Source organism: Nematostella vectensis, chromosome 1 (genome assembly GCF_932526225.1).
Source record: "Nematostella vectensis chromosome 1, jaNemVect1.1, whole genome shotgun sequence".
NCBI classification, from domain to species: domain Eukaryota; kingdom Metazoa; phylum Cnidaria; class Anthozoa; order Actiniaria; family Edwardsiidae; genus Nematostella; species Nematostella vectensis.
In genome coordinates this window covers 13,303,388-13,322,832 of record NC_064034.1, presented here as the reverse complement: position 1 = coordinate 13,322,832, position 19,445 = coordinate 13,303,388, and the positions used below count along the sequence as shown (strand labels likewise).

The 19,445-nt window shown below is 43.5% G+C and overlaps 1 protein-coding gene across 7 annotated transcripts; it reads right to left on the bottom strand.

Moving 5' to 3' along the window:
* Positions 1-1,181: 1,181 nt before the first annotated feature.
* LOC5515922 (splicing regulatory glutamine/lysine-rich protein 1) lies at positions 1,182-19,428 on the bottom strand. Of its 7 annotated transcripts, XM_048725155.1 has the most exons (14): positions 19,081-19,428; positions 18,850-18,983; positions 12,253-12,365; positions 10,378-10,598; positions 9,884-9,970; positions 9,759-9,820; positions 9,574-9,616; positions 8,780-8,866; positions 8,410-8,475; positions 7,413-7,487; positions 6,808-6,909; positions 5,965-6,657; positions 4,973-5,061; positions 1,182-1,934 (listed from the first exon to the last, which is right to left on the bottom strand). In XM_048725155.1, exons 1-14 carry the CDS (start codon positions 19,212-19,214, stop codon positions 1,726-1,728), a joined length of 2,115 nt encoding a protein of 704 aa, XP_048581112.1. In that variant the 5' UTR covers positions 19,215-19,428; the 3' UTR covers positions 1,182-1,725. The 7 variants fall into 7 exon arrangements, with proteins under 7 accessions (XP_048581112.1, XP_048581119.1, XP_048581116.1 ...); XM_048725162.1 differs by lacking the exon at positions 6,808-6,909; XM_048725159.1 differs by lacking the exon at positions 8,410-8,475.
* Between the last annotated feature and the right edge of the window lie 17 nt (positions 19,429-19,445).

Genomic DNA, 19,445 nt, shown 5'->3' with positions numbered 1-19,445 from the left:
ACGCAGTATAACAGCCATTTTATCGCTCGTCGGTTTTTTCTTTCTCATTTGACTTCGCCGCTCAGACAAACAAAACAGTCAAACTATTCAGGGATTTAGCTTTTTGTGAGTATATTTGCCAATCTTGGTAACTTAAGTTAGACTTGTTTTCTTCTTCCGAGTTATTTTACATGATCTTTTTTCATTCCTATCGAGTTGGCAAAACAACAACACGCAACCCGCGGGGTAGTAGCACAAAATAAAAGGAGCAAATCCTCACGCGCAGTGGTGGGGTGGTGGTTACTAAAAATAGCCGGATTGGAAATCGACATGGCGCGCGGGTAATACAAAAGTGTCCCTCTTTTATCTTATGCTCTCTTGATGTAATGCTTTGCGCGCTCCCATTAGTTTATCTGATAAAATCTGTAAAATAAATATTAGATATCTTATTGTCCTCATTTGCTTGGACCGTTAGGGACTAATATAGTCTCGATTTTTTCCCATTGTTTAATGGACCGCGACTACCGCTCTAAGGCCATAAAACGATGAATAATTTCTGGGGTCCATAAGTTCCCTTAGTCCGACCACTCGGCCAATAAGAGCTGTTTATAGCACTACGAACTATTCATATCCACCAGGGAATATTCACCTTTGAAATCTATGCGCCATCACTATCTAATAACCACCTTCACTTCAGGGTATCCATCTCGGGATATCCACTTCTAGCTAGGGATGTCCACGTCAACCACGGCATATCTACCCCGACCAGGGAATACCCACAGGAGAATATTGATAAATCATACGATAATTCAAAGATGTTTGGCTCTGGAATAACTGAAGTCCATCTATAACGTTTTTATTTGTGAATTATTAGTACCCATAAGCACCTTTCTGTTTGTGGAACTGTCATTTATCATGCGCCGTAGGGGGACTGTCTTGGAACTGTAATTTGTCATGCTCTTTTTGTTTGATCACTTTCTCAGTCATTCAGTGGGTGAAAAATGTAGTTTGTTTTATATAACTTCTTTGAAAACGAGTATTGTAAAGACTAGGAACCCCACCAAGTTGGTCCTCTAAAAATTGTATCTGCGCTACGCTTAAAAATGGGGCACTCGCACACTTGAAATTATTGTATACACGTATTTATTATTTAATATAAAGAGTGTAATCGTTTTGGAAGAAGGCAATTAATGACACGTGAATGATACTAGTGTACGTTTATTCAATAATCATAATAAAAGTCTTAGACACACAAACTTATCCAGTTCTCGTCATGTCACAAGAATTTGCTTGGACTTTGAGGGATGACAAAATAAAATATGCAAAGCCGACAACACAGGTGGACCGGAGGTGTGTATGCAAGTTGAGGTATTGACCGAGAGATGAAGATGGATAGACCGTTTTCATGATGTTGCGCACGCATTCAAAATGCCACAGACTGGCGGGCCATAGCTAATCTAAAATGGCGTACTGTGGAGTTCACAGACGAAGCTATAGAAAATGCTGACAGAGTGCTTCTTTCACAGAGTTTTCGATTCAAATTCCTTCGTCTGCATTTTGGATCAGCTCTGGCGCTGTGTCCCGCCAGTCTGTAGCATTTTGGATGCGAGCGCAACATTGTGAAATGGTCTATACGACTCGGCAGTGTCATGGCCATGCAAGAAACACAGGGAAAGAGAGCACAGAATATTACAGTTAAACCGACCAAAAAGAAATGTCCTAAAGAGCTACGACCAGGGCATGGTTTCAGTCACTCTCTGTATCGTAATCTCCAGCACTAACTGGCTTTTTCTTGTAACTTCTTTTTTTTTTCTTTTTTGGTGTCTCCTCTTCGGAGGCACTTGCGCGTTCTTGGCTCTCGCTTCGGTTCTTCTTTTTCTTTTTCTTCCTCTCATACTCGGAGCCGCTGTCATGGCTGCTGTCACGTGCTTTCTTTTCTTGCTCTGTGTCGCTCACTGTAAGGGAGGTAAAAAGACAATCGAGGTGTGTTTGCATGTGGCACAAGAGTATGTTTACCCTGTGAGTGAGTGTTTCCGTATTGTGGGCGAATTCGGCGCATGTATTGTGTAGCAGGCGGATGTGGTGCGCACGCATGTTAAGTGTAGCGCGCGAGTGTGTTGCGCTTATGCCTAGTGCACACTAGCGACATATAGACATAACGACATGGGCGCGCGCACTCTTATCTTTGGCATAACGACATAAGAGAAAAAACATGTTTTTTTCTATTAAGAGAAAAAACATGTTTTTTTCTATTATGTCCATGTCGTTATGTCGGGCTAAACATAGTGCGCGCGCCCATGTCGTTATGTTGTTGAGTGTGTGTGTTTGCGGAGTTTGTTTGCGTGTGGCGTGCGAGTGTGTTGCGTGTAGTGCGCAAGTGTGTGTTTACACATGTGGCGCGCAAGTGTGTATTCGTGTAGGGAGCGAGTGCGATAGTGTATAGCACGCGAGTATAGTGCGAGTGTGTTTGCGTGTGGCGCGCGGATGTGTCTACGTATGGGGAGCGAGTGCGATAGTGTATAGCGCGCGGGTACGATATGCGCTCGATATTCTGGCTCGCGTGAAAGGGTCCAGTATTTTTTGCAAGCGCATGCACGAAAATACACCACATATATGTGGTGTGGCGTGGTTGCTTAGTTCAGAAAGGCTGCGAAAGGGACGAGCGAGAGTTTATTTCAGAAAGTACGCTTATTTTTGATTGTCAATCTTTTCTAGGAACGGGATAGATGATAGAGTCCGAAAAAAATATAAATTAAGGAACTTAGTACAATAGCATCATTTCAAATGAGCGCGTGCTGTTTTGAAATCTGATTTTCAATCACATTTCAATCACCTTAGGTACGTTCGTTATGGCGCGCGCTCGTATTTCAATTTTTGCAGCGAAGATCGCTGATTGGTGTTTTTCCGCGCATACATAATAAATACTGGGCCCTCTTTCATGCGAGCTAGAATGTCGAACGCAAAGAGAGTCCCAGCTCTGGACAAGGGTGGCCTGCGAGTGCGTTCAGATGTGGAGTGCCAGTGTCTTTGGGTGTGTTGTGTGTGGCACGCGAGTGCGTTCAGGTGTGGGGTGCGTGTCTATGTTTGCGTGTGGCACGCGAGTGCGTTCAGGTGTGGCCTGCGAGTGTGTTTGGGTGTGGCGCGAGTGTATGTTTGTGTGTGGCGCGCGAGTGCGTTCAGATGTGGCGTGCCAGTGTCTTTGGGTTTGTTGCGCGGTGTATGTTTGCGTGTGGCACGCGAGTGCGTTCCTGCGTGGGGTGCGAGTGTGTTTGGGTGTGGCGCGAGTGTATGTTTGTGTGTGGCGCGCGAGTGCGTTCAGATGTGGCGTGCCAGTGTCTTTGGGTTTGTTGCGCGGTGTATGTTTGCGTGTGGCACGCAAGTGCGTTCAGGTGTGGGGTGCGAGTGTGTTTGGGTGTAGCACGCGAGTGCGTTCAGGTGTGGGGTGCGAGTGTTTGGGTGTGGCGCGAGTGTATGTTTGCGTGTGGCGCGCGAGTGCGTTCCTGCGTGGGGTGCGAGTGTGTTTGGGTTTGGCGCGAGTGTATGTTTGCGTGTGGCACGCGAGTGCGTTCAGGTGTGGGGTGCGTGTCTATGTTTGCGTGTGGCACGCGAGTGCGTTCAGGTGTGGGGTGCGAGTGTGTTTGGGTGTAGCACGCGAGTGTATGTTTGTGTGTGGCGCGCGAGTGCGTTCAGGTGTGGGGTACGAGTGTGTTTGGGTGTAGCACGCGAGTGCGTTCAGGTGTGGGTTGCGAGGGTGTTTGGGTGTGGCGCGAGTGTATGTTTGCGTGTGGCGCGCAAGTGCGTTCAGGTGTGGGGTGCGAGTGTGTTTGGGTGTGGCGCGAGTGTATGTTTGTGTCTGGCGCGCGAGTGCGTTCAGATGTGGCGTGCCAGTGTCTTTGGGTGTGTTGCGCGTTGTATGTTTGCGTGTGGCACGCGAGTGCGTTCAGGTGTGGGGTGCGTGTCTATGTTTGCGTGTCGCACGCGAGTGCGTTCAGGTGTGGGGTGCGTGTCTATGTTTGCGTGTCGCACGCGAGTGCGTTAAGGTGTGGGGTGCGAGTGTGTTTGGGTGTGGCGCGAGTGTATGTTTGCGCACGCGAGTGCGTTCAGGTGTGGGGTGCGGGTGTTTGCGTGTGGCGCGAGTGTAGCTAATATAATCTCCCAGTAAATCCAACAATACACACAGTATCGGACACCTTGAAACAATCAAAATGGGTATTGCCTGTTTATTGTGGTAGAGACCAATTGTTCATGTGGCGCGAGTGTATGTTTGTGTCTGGCGCGCGAGTGCGTTCAGATGTGGCGTGCCAGTGTCTTTGAGTGTGTTGCGCAGTGTATGTTTGCGTGTGGCACGCGAGTGCGTTCAGGTGTGGGGTGCGAGTGTGTTTGGGTGTGGCGCGAGTGTATGTTTGCGTGTGGCGCGCGAGTGTATGTTTGCGTGTGGCGCGCGAGTGCGTTCAGGTGTGGGGTGCGAGTGTGTTTGGGTGTAGCACGCGAGTGCGTTCAGGTGTGGGGTGCGGGTGTTTGCGTGTGGCGCGAGTGTATGTTTGCGTGTGGCGCGCGAGTGCGTTCAGGTTTGGGGTGCGAGTGTGTTTGGGTGTGGCGCGAGTGTGTGTTTGCGTTTGGCGCGCGAGTGCGTTCAGGTGTGGGGTGCGAGTGTGTTTGGGTGGGGCGCGAGTGTTTGTTTGCGTGTGGCGCGCGAGTTCGTTCAGGTGTGGGGGCAAGTGTATGTTGCGTTTGGCGTGCGAGTGCGTTCAGGTGTGTCATGCGAGTGTGTTTGGGTGTGGCGCGCGTGCGTTCAGGTGTGGTGCGGAGTGTGTTTTGGTGTGGTGCGTGGTGTATGTTTGCGTCAGGCGCGCAAATGTGCGAGTGTGTCTAGAGCGCGCAAGTGAGTTTGTGGCGTCGTAGTGTGTTTGCTTGGGCACTTGAGCGTGTTAACGTTTGGTGCGCGAGTTTGTATTCACGTGTGGTTATTTTGTGAATTTTTGTGATGACTCACTTTTTCCTATGTCACTGTCCTCGTAATCGCTAGCTCTTCTTGTTGATTCTTTTTCCTTACTCTTCTTATCCTTCTTGCGCTTATGATGTCTGTGGCACGGCAAGAGTAACGACAGTTAGGGCAATCAGAGAAGAGTTCAGCATATGTACGATCAAACCTAGCCCTCATCATGCTCTAACAATCTGTAGCTAATATAATCTCCCAGTAAATCCAACAATACAAACAGTATCGGACACCTTGAAACAATCAAAATGGGTATTGCCTGTTTATTGTGGTAGAGACCAATTGTTCATAAATCCGTTAACACCCATTTTTAAAATGAAAGCTTTGCTCAGACGTGGGTTTTTCAAACGATGCAAATGACTCAAACTTCAGTCCGTGTGCAAATAGACCCAGCAAAGCAGTGCTAAAGGCGCGTACACAGCAAATGCAGAGAGGGTGTGGTACCATATTTTTTAAGGTCTTTCAATCAGACACAAGCTTTATTGGCGGCACGAAGGTGTGCTGCGCTTTGACCACTAGAAAAGAAAATGCTGGCGAAGTGTTGGTCAAATGTTTGGCCTCAATCGAACTTTTGCCAACATCCTCCAGCACCTGCCAACGCGGGGTTCAAATAGCTCTGCTGGACCAAGCATGCGGGCTACAGATGACAGTATTTTCGATTCTATGCTAGGGTAAGACATGGATTGTTTTGCCTCAAACCTCACCACGTTGCATCTGTGCAAGTATTACGTATTCTTCTTCGGAAGCGATATTCCGTATCGATCTCTCAGAAGGGAGAAATTCACCAAAAGTGCCGTAGACTTTAATCTAGATCAATGTTTGTTGTTATTAGCTAGCGTTTTATTTTCAATCAAACCGTTTCTTTGCCATTTTTTGTTCCCACATGTATTTTACGAAGGTTATGAGCTTAACAAATGTATCTATTTACTTTAAAATGACATACGTGCAGCAAACAGTGCTGGGTGCCCGAGTTCGCAGCGTCTCCTTACCTCGAGGATCTCTTTGGAGACTCTGAAGGCGATCGGCTCGTCCTGTCACGCGTTTTCTCTTTCCGGTCACGCCTATCACGGTCCCTGTGTCGATCTTTGTCACGCTCCTTGTCACGATCGCGGTCTCTGTCGCGGTCACGCTCCTTATCACGGTCTTTGTCGCGGTCACGCTCCTTATCACGGTCCTTGTCACGATCACGCTCCTTATCACGGTCTTTCTCACGTTCACGGTCCTTGTCACGATCACGTTCCTTATCGCGGTCTTTATCACGTTCACGATCCTTTTCACGATCACGCTCCTTATCACGGTCACGGTCTTTATCACGTTCTTTATCACGGTCACGGTCTTTGTTACGGCCGCGGTCTCGGTCTTTCTTATCTTTGCGTTCCCTCTCGCGATCTTTGTCTTTGTCGCGGGATTTCTTCTCTTCTTTCTCTCGTCGCTCGCTCGACCTTCCCTCGTCTTCGTCTGATTTAGTCACGGAATCCTCCTTAATTTTTCTCTCAGGCGAGCGCGATCTGCGATCATCAGACTTGTCCCGCTGCTTTTCGGGCGACTTTTCAGCAGATCTCCCCCTGGACCCGCCCCTCTCGCGGGATTTTTCTCTAGAACGAGACTTGTCCCGCGATCGCCTTGACCTACGTTCTCTTGATCGTTCGCGATCCCTTGAGCGTCGACGGGGTCGTCTGTCCCTAAAAACCAGATACAGGGGATAATCATCATCAAATCCAGTTCAAATACAGTTCCAAATAAAATAAAAACTAAGAGGGAGTTAGTGATTAATCGTCAAACAACTGGTGATGGCACTTGGTCGATGATTCGTCGCTTCTTGCTCGGCTTACCTGCTGCGACTCCGAGACCTTCGCGAACGACTCCGAGACCTTCTCGTGCGACTCCGAGATCTTCTCGACCGATACGGGCTTGGGGAAGGTCTTGAGTACGATCTGTTTCGTAACCATCCGAATGAGGTTGATCCAACTACATAGTTTCCGAAGCAGAACATTGTCTACCTCTATGAGTCATACGGAGGCTAACCGGAGCTTTTGTCGTTTTAGCCAACAGTTCCCTAACAAGCCAAACTGTATTCACTCGTTTTGGAGCCACCCCGAGACAGGCACTGCCCTCAAATAAAAATTAAAGTAGACACCATTCGGGAAACAGGCGGCCATTTCAATTTGCTGTGTCAAGGTCTATATGAAGGAAATGACTTCTAAATAAAAACTTTCTTGAATAAATCTCGCCGTCCCCGAATAAAATGATATAATCGCCATGGCAATTAAAACGAGTAAATAAGATACGCTCAAAACTCCCAAAATTAGACTGTTTTAAGTTTTTTGTTCCCAAGAACATCCCTATGGCTCAGGTAAGAATCGCCAAATAACAAAATAACAAGAGAATGCCCAGTTAACAAAGATGGAAATATCAGTGGTAGCCAAAGAACGCTGACCTGCTTCTTGACCGCCGGCTCCGGTCAAGTGACTTTGATCGCGATTTCCGTGGCCTCCTCTCCCGGTAGCGGTCCCTAAAGAGAAAAAAGAGGCGCTTAATTGAAATAGTCATTTATCTAATATTTAAAAAACTATAATAAGAAAGTGTATTGTTGCTATTCTAACATAGCCTCCAATGCAGGCGTTTAACCGGTGTTTTTATAGCGAAAAACCAGCCTCGAGTGATTCGTAGCCGCTATCTTCATTTTTGCTCAAAATCCAAGATGGCGGCTACAAATCGCAAGAGACTAGGTTTTCGCTATAAACGCCTGCATAAGCTTAATCTAACCTTGCCACTTGTTTATTTCACTAGCAAAGGAGTCAGAAAGAGGCAGCGTGCTTTGGAAATCAGTTGTGTTAAGTGGTAAATCATTTCAAACCCAAGTAGAAAGATGGGAAGGAATATGAATACATCTTCTCTTCATCTTTCTTCACGCTGATTTTTACACCTCTCCGCTTCTTTCTACTTTTCTCTTTTCTCACTAGCGGAAAGCCAGTTTAAAAAGCACATAATGCACCAAAAAACGGGCCATGCGAAACAACTTTGAAGTTAGAAATGTGGAGACTATGGGGCTAATGTATAGACTATTGATGTGTCAGTCTAAAGAATGCGGGGACAGTGTGGGCTGGATCGATATTAGCCTACTAGTAGGCGTTTGTTGGTGTTTCCGCGACGAAAACCCCGCTTTCCCGTGTTTTGGGCGCCATCTTGGATTTATGGCCGCGCCAAGATGGCGCCCAAAAACACGGGAAAGCGGGGTTTTCGTCGCGGAAACACCAACAAACGCCTACTAGTAGGCGAGATCGATATCCTTAAGTGGAACCTGATTGGTCAATCTTCAAAAAATTGTTAACTTGACCCGTTTTCTGTGTTCTCAGGTTAAATCGATTGTTACTGTTTTATTTGTTGTTTTTAACAAGTGAGAACAAAGCTCGTAAGCATCGCCGTCTGCTTACGATGAAGGACGGGCTGATGTTGACTCCCTTCCGGGGACATCCGAGCCATTTCGATGGTTGCCTGGTCTGAATGCATTTAAACATGTATTAAACACAGCACTTTTTAAACAGCAGAAATTGAGCAAGTAGGTTACAAAATGAGCCCAATTTTACGATGTACATAGTAGGGTTGTATCTTATATTAATAAAATCCGTACACTAGCATAGGGGTGGGTGCTGTGTACCGTTCGCATCATGATTTGATTAAATCACCCAAGCACTACACTGGTAAGGTAATAAAGATTAGTTATTAACCACAAGCTGTTCTGCTGTAAGCCCTGATCCGTGTGGCAACAGTCCTGTGTTGAGCTGTCTTTGCCTTGTCTCTCACCTGGAGCGTGATCGAGAGCGTCCTCTATAGCGACTGCGTGGACGGGAATCAGATCTGGATCGGTAACGACGACGAGACGACCGTGACCTGTACGCCCAACAAGTACCATTTGGTATAGACAATGACATACGCTATGTAACCACCGGGCATGTAATACTTTGACCTGTACACCCATACCATTAAAGACACCAAAACATGCTGTAGTTACGAGTAACTGGTAAAATGGCTACCGTTGAGTTAAAACGTGTTAAAGGGGCACTCGCACGCTTGTTCTAAGAAAGTTTGATAAAATATGAAAAAGTGTGGAACAAACCAACGTAAAATCTTCCTGATTACTTTACTCAAGCGTAATAAATAGAAATGAACCAATTTTCCATAAAGGGGATTTTATGCTAAGGATCTAGTTGGTTTAATTATACAGGTTTGAGTAAACTTATAGCCTGTCCGGAAACCTAAAAGTACTATTTTCAATCCATTTCCATCCGCTCGATGTGACACTTTAAAACCACAATATTATATTCATCTGAAAGATCAAAGGTCTCTTAATAAAAATGGATAGATATTTCAATTATTCCGCATGATTTTGACTGTTTTTCAAATAACACTAAAAAATAACTCTTCACCGTTCAAGTCCCCTTTTTATTTTCCAAGCATTCTCACACTTTTATAACTAGTGTATGGTATACACTTTTTACGATTGCTCATTAGAGACCAGATCATTATGATACAGTAAGAATTTGGAAGCAGCCTGACTTCATTTCTTCCACTATCTAGGTAATCTGTTCGGTACATACCTTGACCGAGAGTGCCTGGATTTGGATCTTGATCTGCTATGGTCTAAACAAAATGATAAAAGGCACAAGTCCTGAGATTTAGGAATATTATAACAACAATATAATATACACAAAAGTAAGAATACACAGCATAAAAAAATGATTATAACAAGTTATGCCAGAAAATTAATATGCAAAGAACAAACCTCTTTTTCTGTCTGAATGCTTCGGAGGAGGTTTAGAGACAGCATTTTTGGAGTGTGTTACTCTGCAAGAAAACATTAACATTGAGTTCAACAAAATAAAGAAAGATACAACAAGAAGCACCTACTTTATTGGTTTTCCTCCAAAGATTGCGCCGCTGTACTGGAGAGCTGACACAATTGCCTGCGTCTCTGCAAACTCAATATAGGCATATCTGCAAAAGAAAAACCAGCTTAACACCCACTCGACCAGGTAAACAGTACCATAAGCGAAAGAGCTTAATCACAAATTTACAAACAACAAATAAAACATGAAAAAGACAAAAAACCTTGTTGTGCAACTATGACAAATCCGAAATCCTTGTCTCATTTGGCAATAGCGCTTAGTCAGACACAACCTTTGGGGGTGGTTTGTCTGGTTTGGTTTGATTGACTACGCTCTATTCCCAAACAAAGAAGGAAATTTTGGATTCTGGGAGGTTTAGCAACAACAAATTTGGCTATCGTGCTCACAGAGTTAATTGGTAAGGTATTCTTGGTATTAACATGTTGGTTTATACCTTGAGCAATTGGGTAAACATACCAAACCCTACCTACAAACACATTTTTAAAGAGAACTCACCGAGTAGGTTTGCCGTCGTCCCCGCCCATCCTTATATACTTGATGTCTCCACAGGAAGAGAAGAAAGACAAGAGCATTTCTGCAGTTATCTCTGGGTCAAGATTGTTGACAAAGACTGTCCGCCGAATTTCCTCAACTTTGTTGGCATCAACGTTAGTAAGGGGAGGTGGGGGAGGGACCGATGATGGAACTGCTATTGTATTGCCACTGGATGACATAAGCTGAAACAGAGAGATAGCAAAAACACCATATATTGATATCACTGTGTCTATGCAAATCTATCACCATTCAGTAACACAGGTGTAGCAGTTAAATGTTTCCATTATTTTTGGTGGCATTGATCATGTAGTATTATCACTATCCTAAATGATCTAATAAATGCATGCTTTCTAATGAATGCCCCTAAGCTTACAAGTTTGTTATGAAGCCCACTCTATAATAAACACCCCCTATTTTACACCCCCCTTACCCTCCCCCCCAGCATAAAAACAAACCGCATAGGAATTTCGGAAATATCAATAATCAAATTTAATCAATCTGAGTTTGGCTTCTACTTGGTGAGACTTGCTAAATGTCAAGAAATGCTTGCCATGGTGGCCATAGTTTAACGTGATCCTGACTGAGACTAGAACCCCATTGCACTTGCATTTGTTATATTTTCATAAAGAACGCCCCTTTCTAATAAACCACTCCTATCTATTGAACACCCCCCTCAGACCGTCGAAATTTAATAAATGATCATTTATGGTACTCTACAAGAGGTCTATAAACAGGTGCTATAAAAAAGGAGACATTTTTTTATCTTGCTTAGGGCTGTAACACTTGGCAAAGAACTTTTCAGCAATGGTAAAGATACAGTAGACACCATAATTGCCCCTTTAAAGCCACATTGTCACCAGTTCACTTCCAAAAGGCCAACAAAAACCTCAACGGTTAAGAGACAAAAGAATCTATTAGAATCTCCACTATTTAACAGGCCATCCTTTCTATATAACCAATCAATAGGCACACTGCTTTCACCATTTGGAAATATATTTGGAATTTTCCATTAAAAAACAAAAAAGATTGATACATAATTGACCGGAAGTAAACAGGTGACAGTGCGGCTTTAGGAGAATGCAATACCTGTGGAATCGAGGCTGGCATAGGAAGTATACCTCCGCCATCCCCCATACCCAGGGCAATGAAGATAAATACATAATTGACCGGAAGTAAACAGGTGACAATGAGGCTTTAGAAGAATGCAATACCTGTGGAATCAAGGCTGGTGTGGGAAGTATACCTCCGCCATCTCCCATACCCAGGGCAATGAAGATAAATACATAATTGACCGGAAGTAAACAGGTGACAATGAGGCTTTAGAAGAATGCAATACCTGTGGAATCAAGGCTGGTGTAGGAAGTATACCTCCGCCATCTCCCATACCCAGGGCAATGAAGATAAATACATAATTGACCGGAAGTAAACAGGTGACAATAAGGCTTTAGAAGAATGCAATACCTGTGGAATCAAGGCTGGTGTGGGAAGTATACCTCCGCCATCTCCCATACCCAGGGCAATGAAGATAAATACATAATTGACCGGAAGTAAACAGGTGACAATGAGGCTTTAGAAGAATGCAATACCTGTGGAATCAAGGCTGGTGTGGGAAGTATACCTCCGCCATCTCCCATACCCAGGGCAATGAAGATAAATACATAATTGACCGGAAGTAAACAGGTGACAATGAGGCTTTAGAAGAATGCAATACCTGTGGAATCAAGGCTGGTGTAGGAAGTATACCTCCGCCATCTCCCATACCCAGGGCAATGAAGATAAATACATAATTGACCGGAAGTAAACAGGTGACAATAAGGCTTTAGAAGAATGCAATACCTGTGGAATCAAGGCTGGTGTGGGAAGTATACCTCCGCCATCTCCCATACCCAGGGCAAGGGCACTACTAGCTGCCACCAGTTGAAGAGCTTTCTCTTCCTCCGAAACTGGTTCTGTAATCAAATAACAAAATTTACTGTGCATTAATAAAAGGCGGTACGAAAGGAAAGACAACTTGCCTTAATTTTAACAGTCAATTGCAAATAAGATTAATATGAAGTCCTGAAAATTTGAGCATCTTAGTGCTTTTTGTTTTCGAAATATTCTAAATCAAAGTTGCATTGCGAAAGAAAGTTTCGCTCCAATACTTTATGCTCAAGCTTTGATAACAATGGCCATCAAAGTGGACCCATGCAGCTAGTTTGACACATATTGACCAAATCCCCTTCCAAAGTCTCGATTCCCAGGAAAGGATTGAAGTTTTGTCATCAGAAGCTCTCGGATTTCACATATTAGTGCTGTGCCACACGCCACGCCAAACAACAGTGCGTTCGATCTTCACGATTCTTCCCTGTTCTCTCAGGAACTTTACTATATGGGGAGTATAAATTAAATTTGAATATGTTGAATATAGACAACAAATTTTGTTTCCATTATGCTAGCAGAAACTGCATTTGAACAAATCTGCAAGAGGATGAAGCTCCCCGGGTCATGACTAGAGCGCTGGACTCTATTGTTCTCTGTGACAGTTGCTTTGAGGCGTCTCCAGAACGGCATGTGATTGGTTTCGCGGGAAAGATAGAGCTTCAGATATGGTCATTTTAGCCTTATAAAGCGTGCATTTTGAATGTTTTTCCGCTGTTTTCAATACAGCAGGCTCAGGTTTGACAAGATGTAAATACCACGAGCGTTTTAGTAAGTTCCCGAGGAATGTGACGAAGAAATGTGCTTAATTGCCTGGATTCAACTCGAGACAAAGATACATGGACTCACAAAATACGCTCTATCTGTATCAGGATTTATTCGATTGAACTAAAACTTGGCAATCAAAAACTAGACACAATTTAGAAACTTTTCATCAGTGTATGCCATTTATATTTCAATGCGGAATCATCTCAAGCAAAACTTGAATTTCGATTTATCACAGCTAATTTCTCGCATTTCAATTTTTTTTGGTGCACTCTGATGAAAATTTTTATTTTACCCTTATGTATTATATACTGAATTAATATTGGGTTACATTGAAACTTGTTCGCTCTAGAGCGAAAAAAGCCACTTTCAACTTAATTGACAGCCCAGTTAATTAGCTATATTCCTCAAATTTCTTTTAGATATGACTAAAATGACAATTTTGTAATGAAGTTGAATAATGTTATAATATTATTTGTTTTGGGCCCCCTGTGGCCCCTTATTTATCTTATGGGCCCCCCGAGGATAGGGCTCCTCGTTGTCTTATGTTGTAGTTTTTTCACTCGGTAGATTTGATTTTGTAGAGCTTTATTGTACAAAAAACAACCGAATTTTGAAGTAAACACCTTTTATTACATGGTGTCAGAAGTGGTTAACCACTGGAGAATATTAATTGTTAAAGAAAAGTCGACAAAACAAGGAAACGATGGCCGAAAGTGGGGAAATGTATCATCGAGCTCCGGGACCTTTGGTGTTGGATGCGAATGCATCAGAAAATTGGAGAAAGTTCCTAATGCAGTTCGAAATTTACTTGGTTGCAAAAGGAAAGGACGACAAGGGAGATAAGTTAAAAGTTAATTTGTTACTTAACTGTGCTGGACCGAGTGCAATTGAAGAGTATAGCCACTTTGTGTATACTGCAGGCGAGAGTAATGAATCTTATGGTGATGTGTGCCGAAAGTTCCATGAACTTTGTCGAGGAGCTAAGAATGTCATTTATGAGCGACTGCTCTTCAATCTTAGAAACCAAAAGGAGGGTGAACGAATTGACAACTTTGTTAGTGAGCTAAAACGGCTTTCATTAAACTGTGACTTTGGAGCACTTAGAGATTCATTGATACGAGACCGTATTGTGGGGGGAGTAACCAGCGATGAATTGCGAGGGGAGTTGTTGAAAAAGCCAGACCTTACCCTACAAACCGCGCATGATTACTGCAGAACTTATGAGGCGACTGAGCTGCAGAAGTATAAGTTTGTTCCACAGACAGTAGTCCCAAGTAAAACAGTGTCTGTGCAACCAGTCCAAGTTAAGAAAGAACAGCCGTCTTGTAAGTTCTGTGGATATCGCCATTCATTTGCACACCCAACACGATGCCCAGCTTTTAAAAGTAATTGCAAGATTTGTAGCAAAACAGGCCATTTTGCAAAGATGTGTAAAAACAAACAGAAAAAAGATCCAGAAGTGCATGTGGTGGAACAGGAGTATGACTCAAGTGACAGCAACGAAACCCACACATACTTTGGATCCATTGAAGTCGGAAGCGTGCTACAGAACCAGCAACCCAAAAAGAGCCTGATAAAAGTCATGATAGCAGGAAAAGAGGTCAAACTGAAAGCAGACACGGGTGCGGAGGCTACTGTCATCCCCTACAACTTGTACAAGAGCATAACCAACAAGCCGTTGAAACGTTTACACCAGCCTTTGAAGGGCTGGCTTGCGACTAAGCCCATCTACCCTAAAGGATGTGTCCGCCTTCCAACACAGTACAAAGATCGAAAGATAGATCTGTTATATCTTGTAGTTGATGGAGAGTTCACCCCACTACTAAGTTGTGAGGCTTGCCTTGATCTTGAAGTCCTACAGTTCATGGATCTCACATTGCTAGATTCACCATCAGCACAAACATCAAACATCGACTTGTCCAGAGAACAAAGCAAAAGTACCACAACCCTCACAAGTGACCCTGTTCTGAAAGATTACCTTGATTGCTTCAGTAACAAACCAGGAATGTTACCCAACAAAGTACACCTAGAGGTAGACTCTGCAGTAACTCCAGTTATACACGCACCCAGAAAGATCCCAGTATCCATGTTAGACCCAACTCAACAGAAGCTGAGAGAGATGGAAGAAGATGGGATCATTGTTAAAGAAGAAGAACATACCCCTTGGGTCTCTTCGATGTTAGTAATCGATAAACGAAAAGGCAAAGAAAAGAAAAGCCCACCAACCAAAGACAACATCAGAATATGTATAGACCCACGTGACCTCAATAGAGCCCTCAAGAGACCCCATTATCCGATGGCCACAGTGGAACAGGTTGCCAACAAACTCACCGGTGCTGAAATATTCTCAACGTTGGATGCATGCAGCGGTTTTTGGCAACTACCAGTAGACGAAGAAAGCTCGAAGCTCCTGACTTTCAATACCCCCTGGGGTCGATACAGATTCCTGCGGCTCCCATTCGGCATAAGTTCCGCGCCCGAGATTTACCAACGAGAGATGGACCGACTCTTCGCAGGAGTACCAGTAGAAATAATCGTTGACGACTTTTTGATACATGGTGGAAATCAATGTGAGCTAGATGACAAGATGATTGCAGTATTGAAGAGGAGCCGTGAGATAGGTCTAAAGTTCAATCCACGTAAAGCCAAACTTCGAGTTCCTGAAGTCAGCTACGTTGGACACCTATTTACTGCAGACGGTTTAAAGCCTGATCCTGAAAAGGTAAGAGCTATCAACGAGATGCCTGCCCCGACCGATAAAGATGGCATACTACGTTTCCTAGGAACTGTAAACTATCTGGACAAATATATTGAACATAAAGCTGATCTCCAGGGCCCTATCTCGCAGCTAACAAGGAATGATACCGCATTCGTATGGGAGACACCTCAACAGCATGCATTTGACAAGCTCAAAGCAGTCATTACCTCAGCGCCAGTTTTAGCCTATTTTGACAACACCAAAGAGACAGTGCTTAATGTTGATGCAAGTGGCACGGGATTAGGTGCTGTGATTCTGCAGGACGAAAGGCCTGTAGCATTTGGCTTAAAAACACTATCACCTGCTGAGACAAGGTATGCCAACATCGAGCGAGAGCTTCTGGCAATTGTCTGGGGAACTGAAAAGTTCCATACTTATGTTTATGGACGTCGTGTTGTAGTTGAAACCGACCACAAACCACTAGAAGCCATCTTCAAAAAGCCCTTGAATGAAGCACCACCGAGATTGCAGAGGATGTTGTTAAAGCTGACAAAGTATGACCTTGATGTTCGTTATGTGCCAGGAAAGAAACAATTCATCTCAGATTGCTTAAGCAGAGCCCCAGTTAGTGACACTAAACCAGTTAGTGAACCAGAAGAGATGATTGGAATCAACTTAATTGACAGTCTTGGTGTAGATTCAAGCACTTTGCAAAAATTCAAGGAAGCATCAAACTGCGATGTTACCTCTCAAGTGGTCATGGAATATGTCGTTAAAGGTTGGCCAGCAGAAAAACATCAACTTGATGAGCTAGCGAGAGAATACTGGAGTTTTAGAGAGGAACTTAGCGTAGAAGATGGTTTGTTATTCAAAGCAGACAGAATCATTGTCCCGAGATCGTTGAGGGCAGAGGTGCTAGAAGAAATTCATGGCGCACACATGGGTGAGAACAAAAGTCTCAGTTTTGCAAGAGAATATGTTTTCTGGCCCTCAATGACTGCACAGATCAAAGACAAGATTAGTTCCTGCTCCATATGTAATGCCTTCCGAAACCAACAGCCAAGAGAGACCCTACTACCACGTGAGGTTCCTGGATTGCCTTGGCAAGTGATCAGTACTGACATCTTTGAATATGCCGGACATTCCTATTTGCTTGTTACCGATTTGTATTCAAAGTACTTTGAGATTGAGTTGTTACGCCAAACCACTGCTAATTGTGTTATCAATAACTTAAAGAAGATTTTTGCAAGGTTTGGGATCCCGGTGGAAGTTCTGAGCGACAATGGCTCCCAGTACAGTAACACTAGAAACCTTTTTAATAGTTCACATGAGTTCAAAAAGTTTGCAGATGAGTGGGGTTTCCGTCACACCACAAGCTCTCCAGAGTATCCACAATCAAATGGAGCTGCCAAAAAGCAGTTCAGACCGCAAAACGGATTTTAAAGAAAGCGGCTGCTGACAACAAAGATCCTTTTGAAGGATTACTCAAATACAGGAATACACCCTTTGATGACTTAGGTGTGTCTCCAGCTCAGCTGCTAATGAGTAGGAGAACACGTACCCAACTACCGACTCATCGACGTTTGCTACTGCCTCAGCCTGTTGACCCAAATCAAGTTGTGAAGACATTGAAACATCGTCAGAGTGTTTCAAAAAAGTATTATGATAGTCATAGTCATGATCTCCCTCCTTTACAAGTTGGAGATAAGGTGCGTATCCGTCCAAACCGGGAGGCTGAGTGGAAGAAAGCAGAAGTATTGCCCCGATCGTACTTATTAGGAGATGAGTGTGGGCGTGTCTTCAGGAGAAATCGACGACAAATCATTTCAACACCTAATGATCAATCGATGAGCACAAGTCCTTTTGTTATACCAGCCATTCCTCAACTACCACCAGAAAGTACCAACAACCCCACACAGTTAAGCAATAATGTGACAGCATCGCCTACACCACCAAAGTCTTCTGAGAGGCAACACGAGACGACACCGATGAGCACAGCATCTGGCAGGGTTATCAAAAAACCACAAAGACTTATTGAACATTGTTAAGAACATTTATTGAACACTTAACCTAACACTTTGTTGAGAAGGGAGATGTTATAATATTATTTGTTTTGGGCCCCCTGTGGCCCCTTATTTATCTTATGGGCCCCCCGAGGATAGGGCTCCTCGTTGTCTTATGTTGTAGTTTTTTCACTCGGTAGATTTGATTTTGTAGAGCTTTATTGTACAAAAAACAACCGAATTTTGAAGTAAACACCTTTTATTACAGATAATGTATGTGTTTGTTGTGAAAGTTTCGATCATTTTTATGCAAAAGCGGCCTCATAAATGTAATTTGTAATTTAGGGTAATTTGAACGCATATTTGCCTTGCTTGCCTTTTGTACCGCTTTAAAGTTCTAGTGGATTACTGTACTGTTCCATAACTCATGCTTCAAATCATCTACTGTACCATTGTTACACCCTCACTTGCAGATTTTATTTCATTCAAGATGGAAACTCTTCAGGATACATTCACCTTTTTCAGCAGAAAGCATTGGTCCATTGGAGCTTCTGAAATCCTAGTTATGAGGCTACTGAAGTGTTCTCTCAAAGTTTACTAATTTTTAAATTAAAAGTGTTTATCATCACTGCATGTTAAAAGCCTACAAAGAATTAGTTTACTGAAATTCCCTCTTTACCTCATTGGCCTTTTAACATTAGTTTGGCATGACTGGGGTAATTCTCTTGATCCATGAACAGCCTTATTTTGTTCTATCATGAATCGTGAAAAGGATGAAATGAAAACCATGACTGTTGTTGGCATGGCTGTGACTTGGGAATTCCAAAATTTGATCAGAGCAACTTCAGAATCCCTGTCACAATTTTTCCAAAAAGGAACCATACACATCAAATTTCAAAGAACAAGGCATTAATGCAACAAAACAAAATTATATGGCAGGGTATTCCCAAGATTAGCTTCAAGCATACGACAGTGTACTATGAAATGTGACAACCTATTTTCTAAATTGATGAAGATTGCAGCCCTCCTCCCCACCCCACTTACCATCTGAGACCGGGACCACGATAAGAGACTTATCAATGAACACTGTGTTTGTCAGGTGAAGTGCTATCGGCACACTTGACGGGTCCACAAACTTCACAAAGCATACTTTGGATTGGACTGTGATAGCAGGAGATCTAAGAAAACATCGAATAAAGCGATACTCAATACAAATAATAAACTAGGATAAGTTTAAGTAACTACAACTAAAAGGTAACATTCGACAATACTCACTCTGGGAATAACTTTAGATCTTCAACTTCTCCGATGAAACTAAACAACACCTTGAGTTGCTCCAAAGTTGCATTGTGAGCAACGTTCGATACCTGAATAAGTTTAGTATTTAATGCATCTAGCCCAACAGTCATTTTCGAGTCGGTTTAGACTCAACTAGTTATCAATACTTTTCCATGTGTTTTCTACTGATCTCTTCAAAAAACATATCCGCCCGTGATTTTTTAGTCAGCGGTAAAATAAGTATGACATGCCTGTACCACAGGGGTACCCACGTATGGCTTCAATAAAAATCTGTCCTAAACCAACCAGGTAAACGTTACTCCAATAAGATCAAAAGTTAAAGGTCGTACATAAAAGATCAA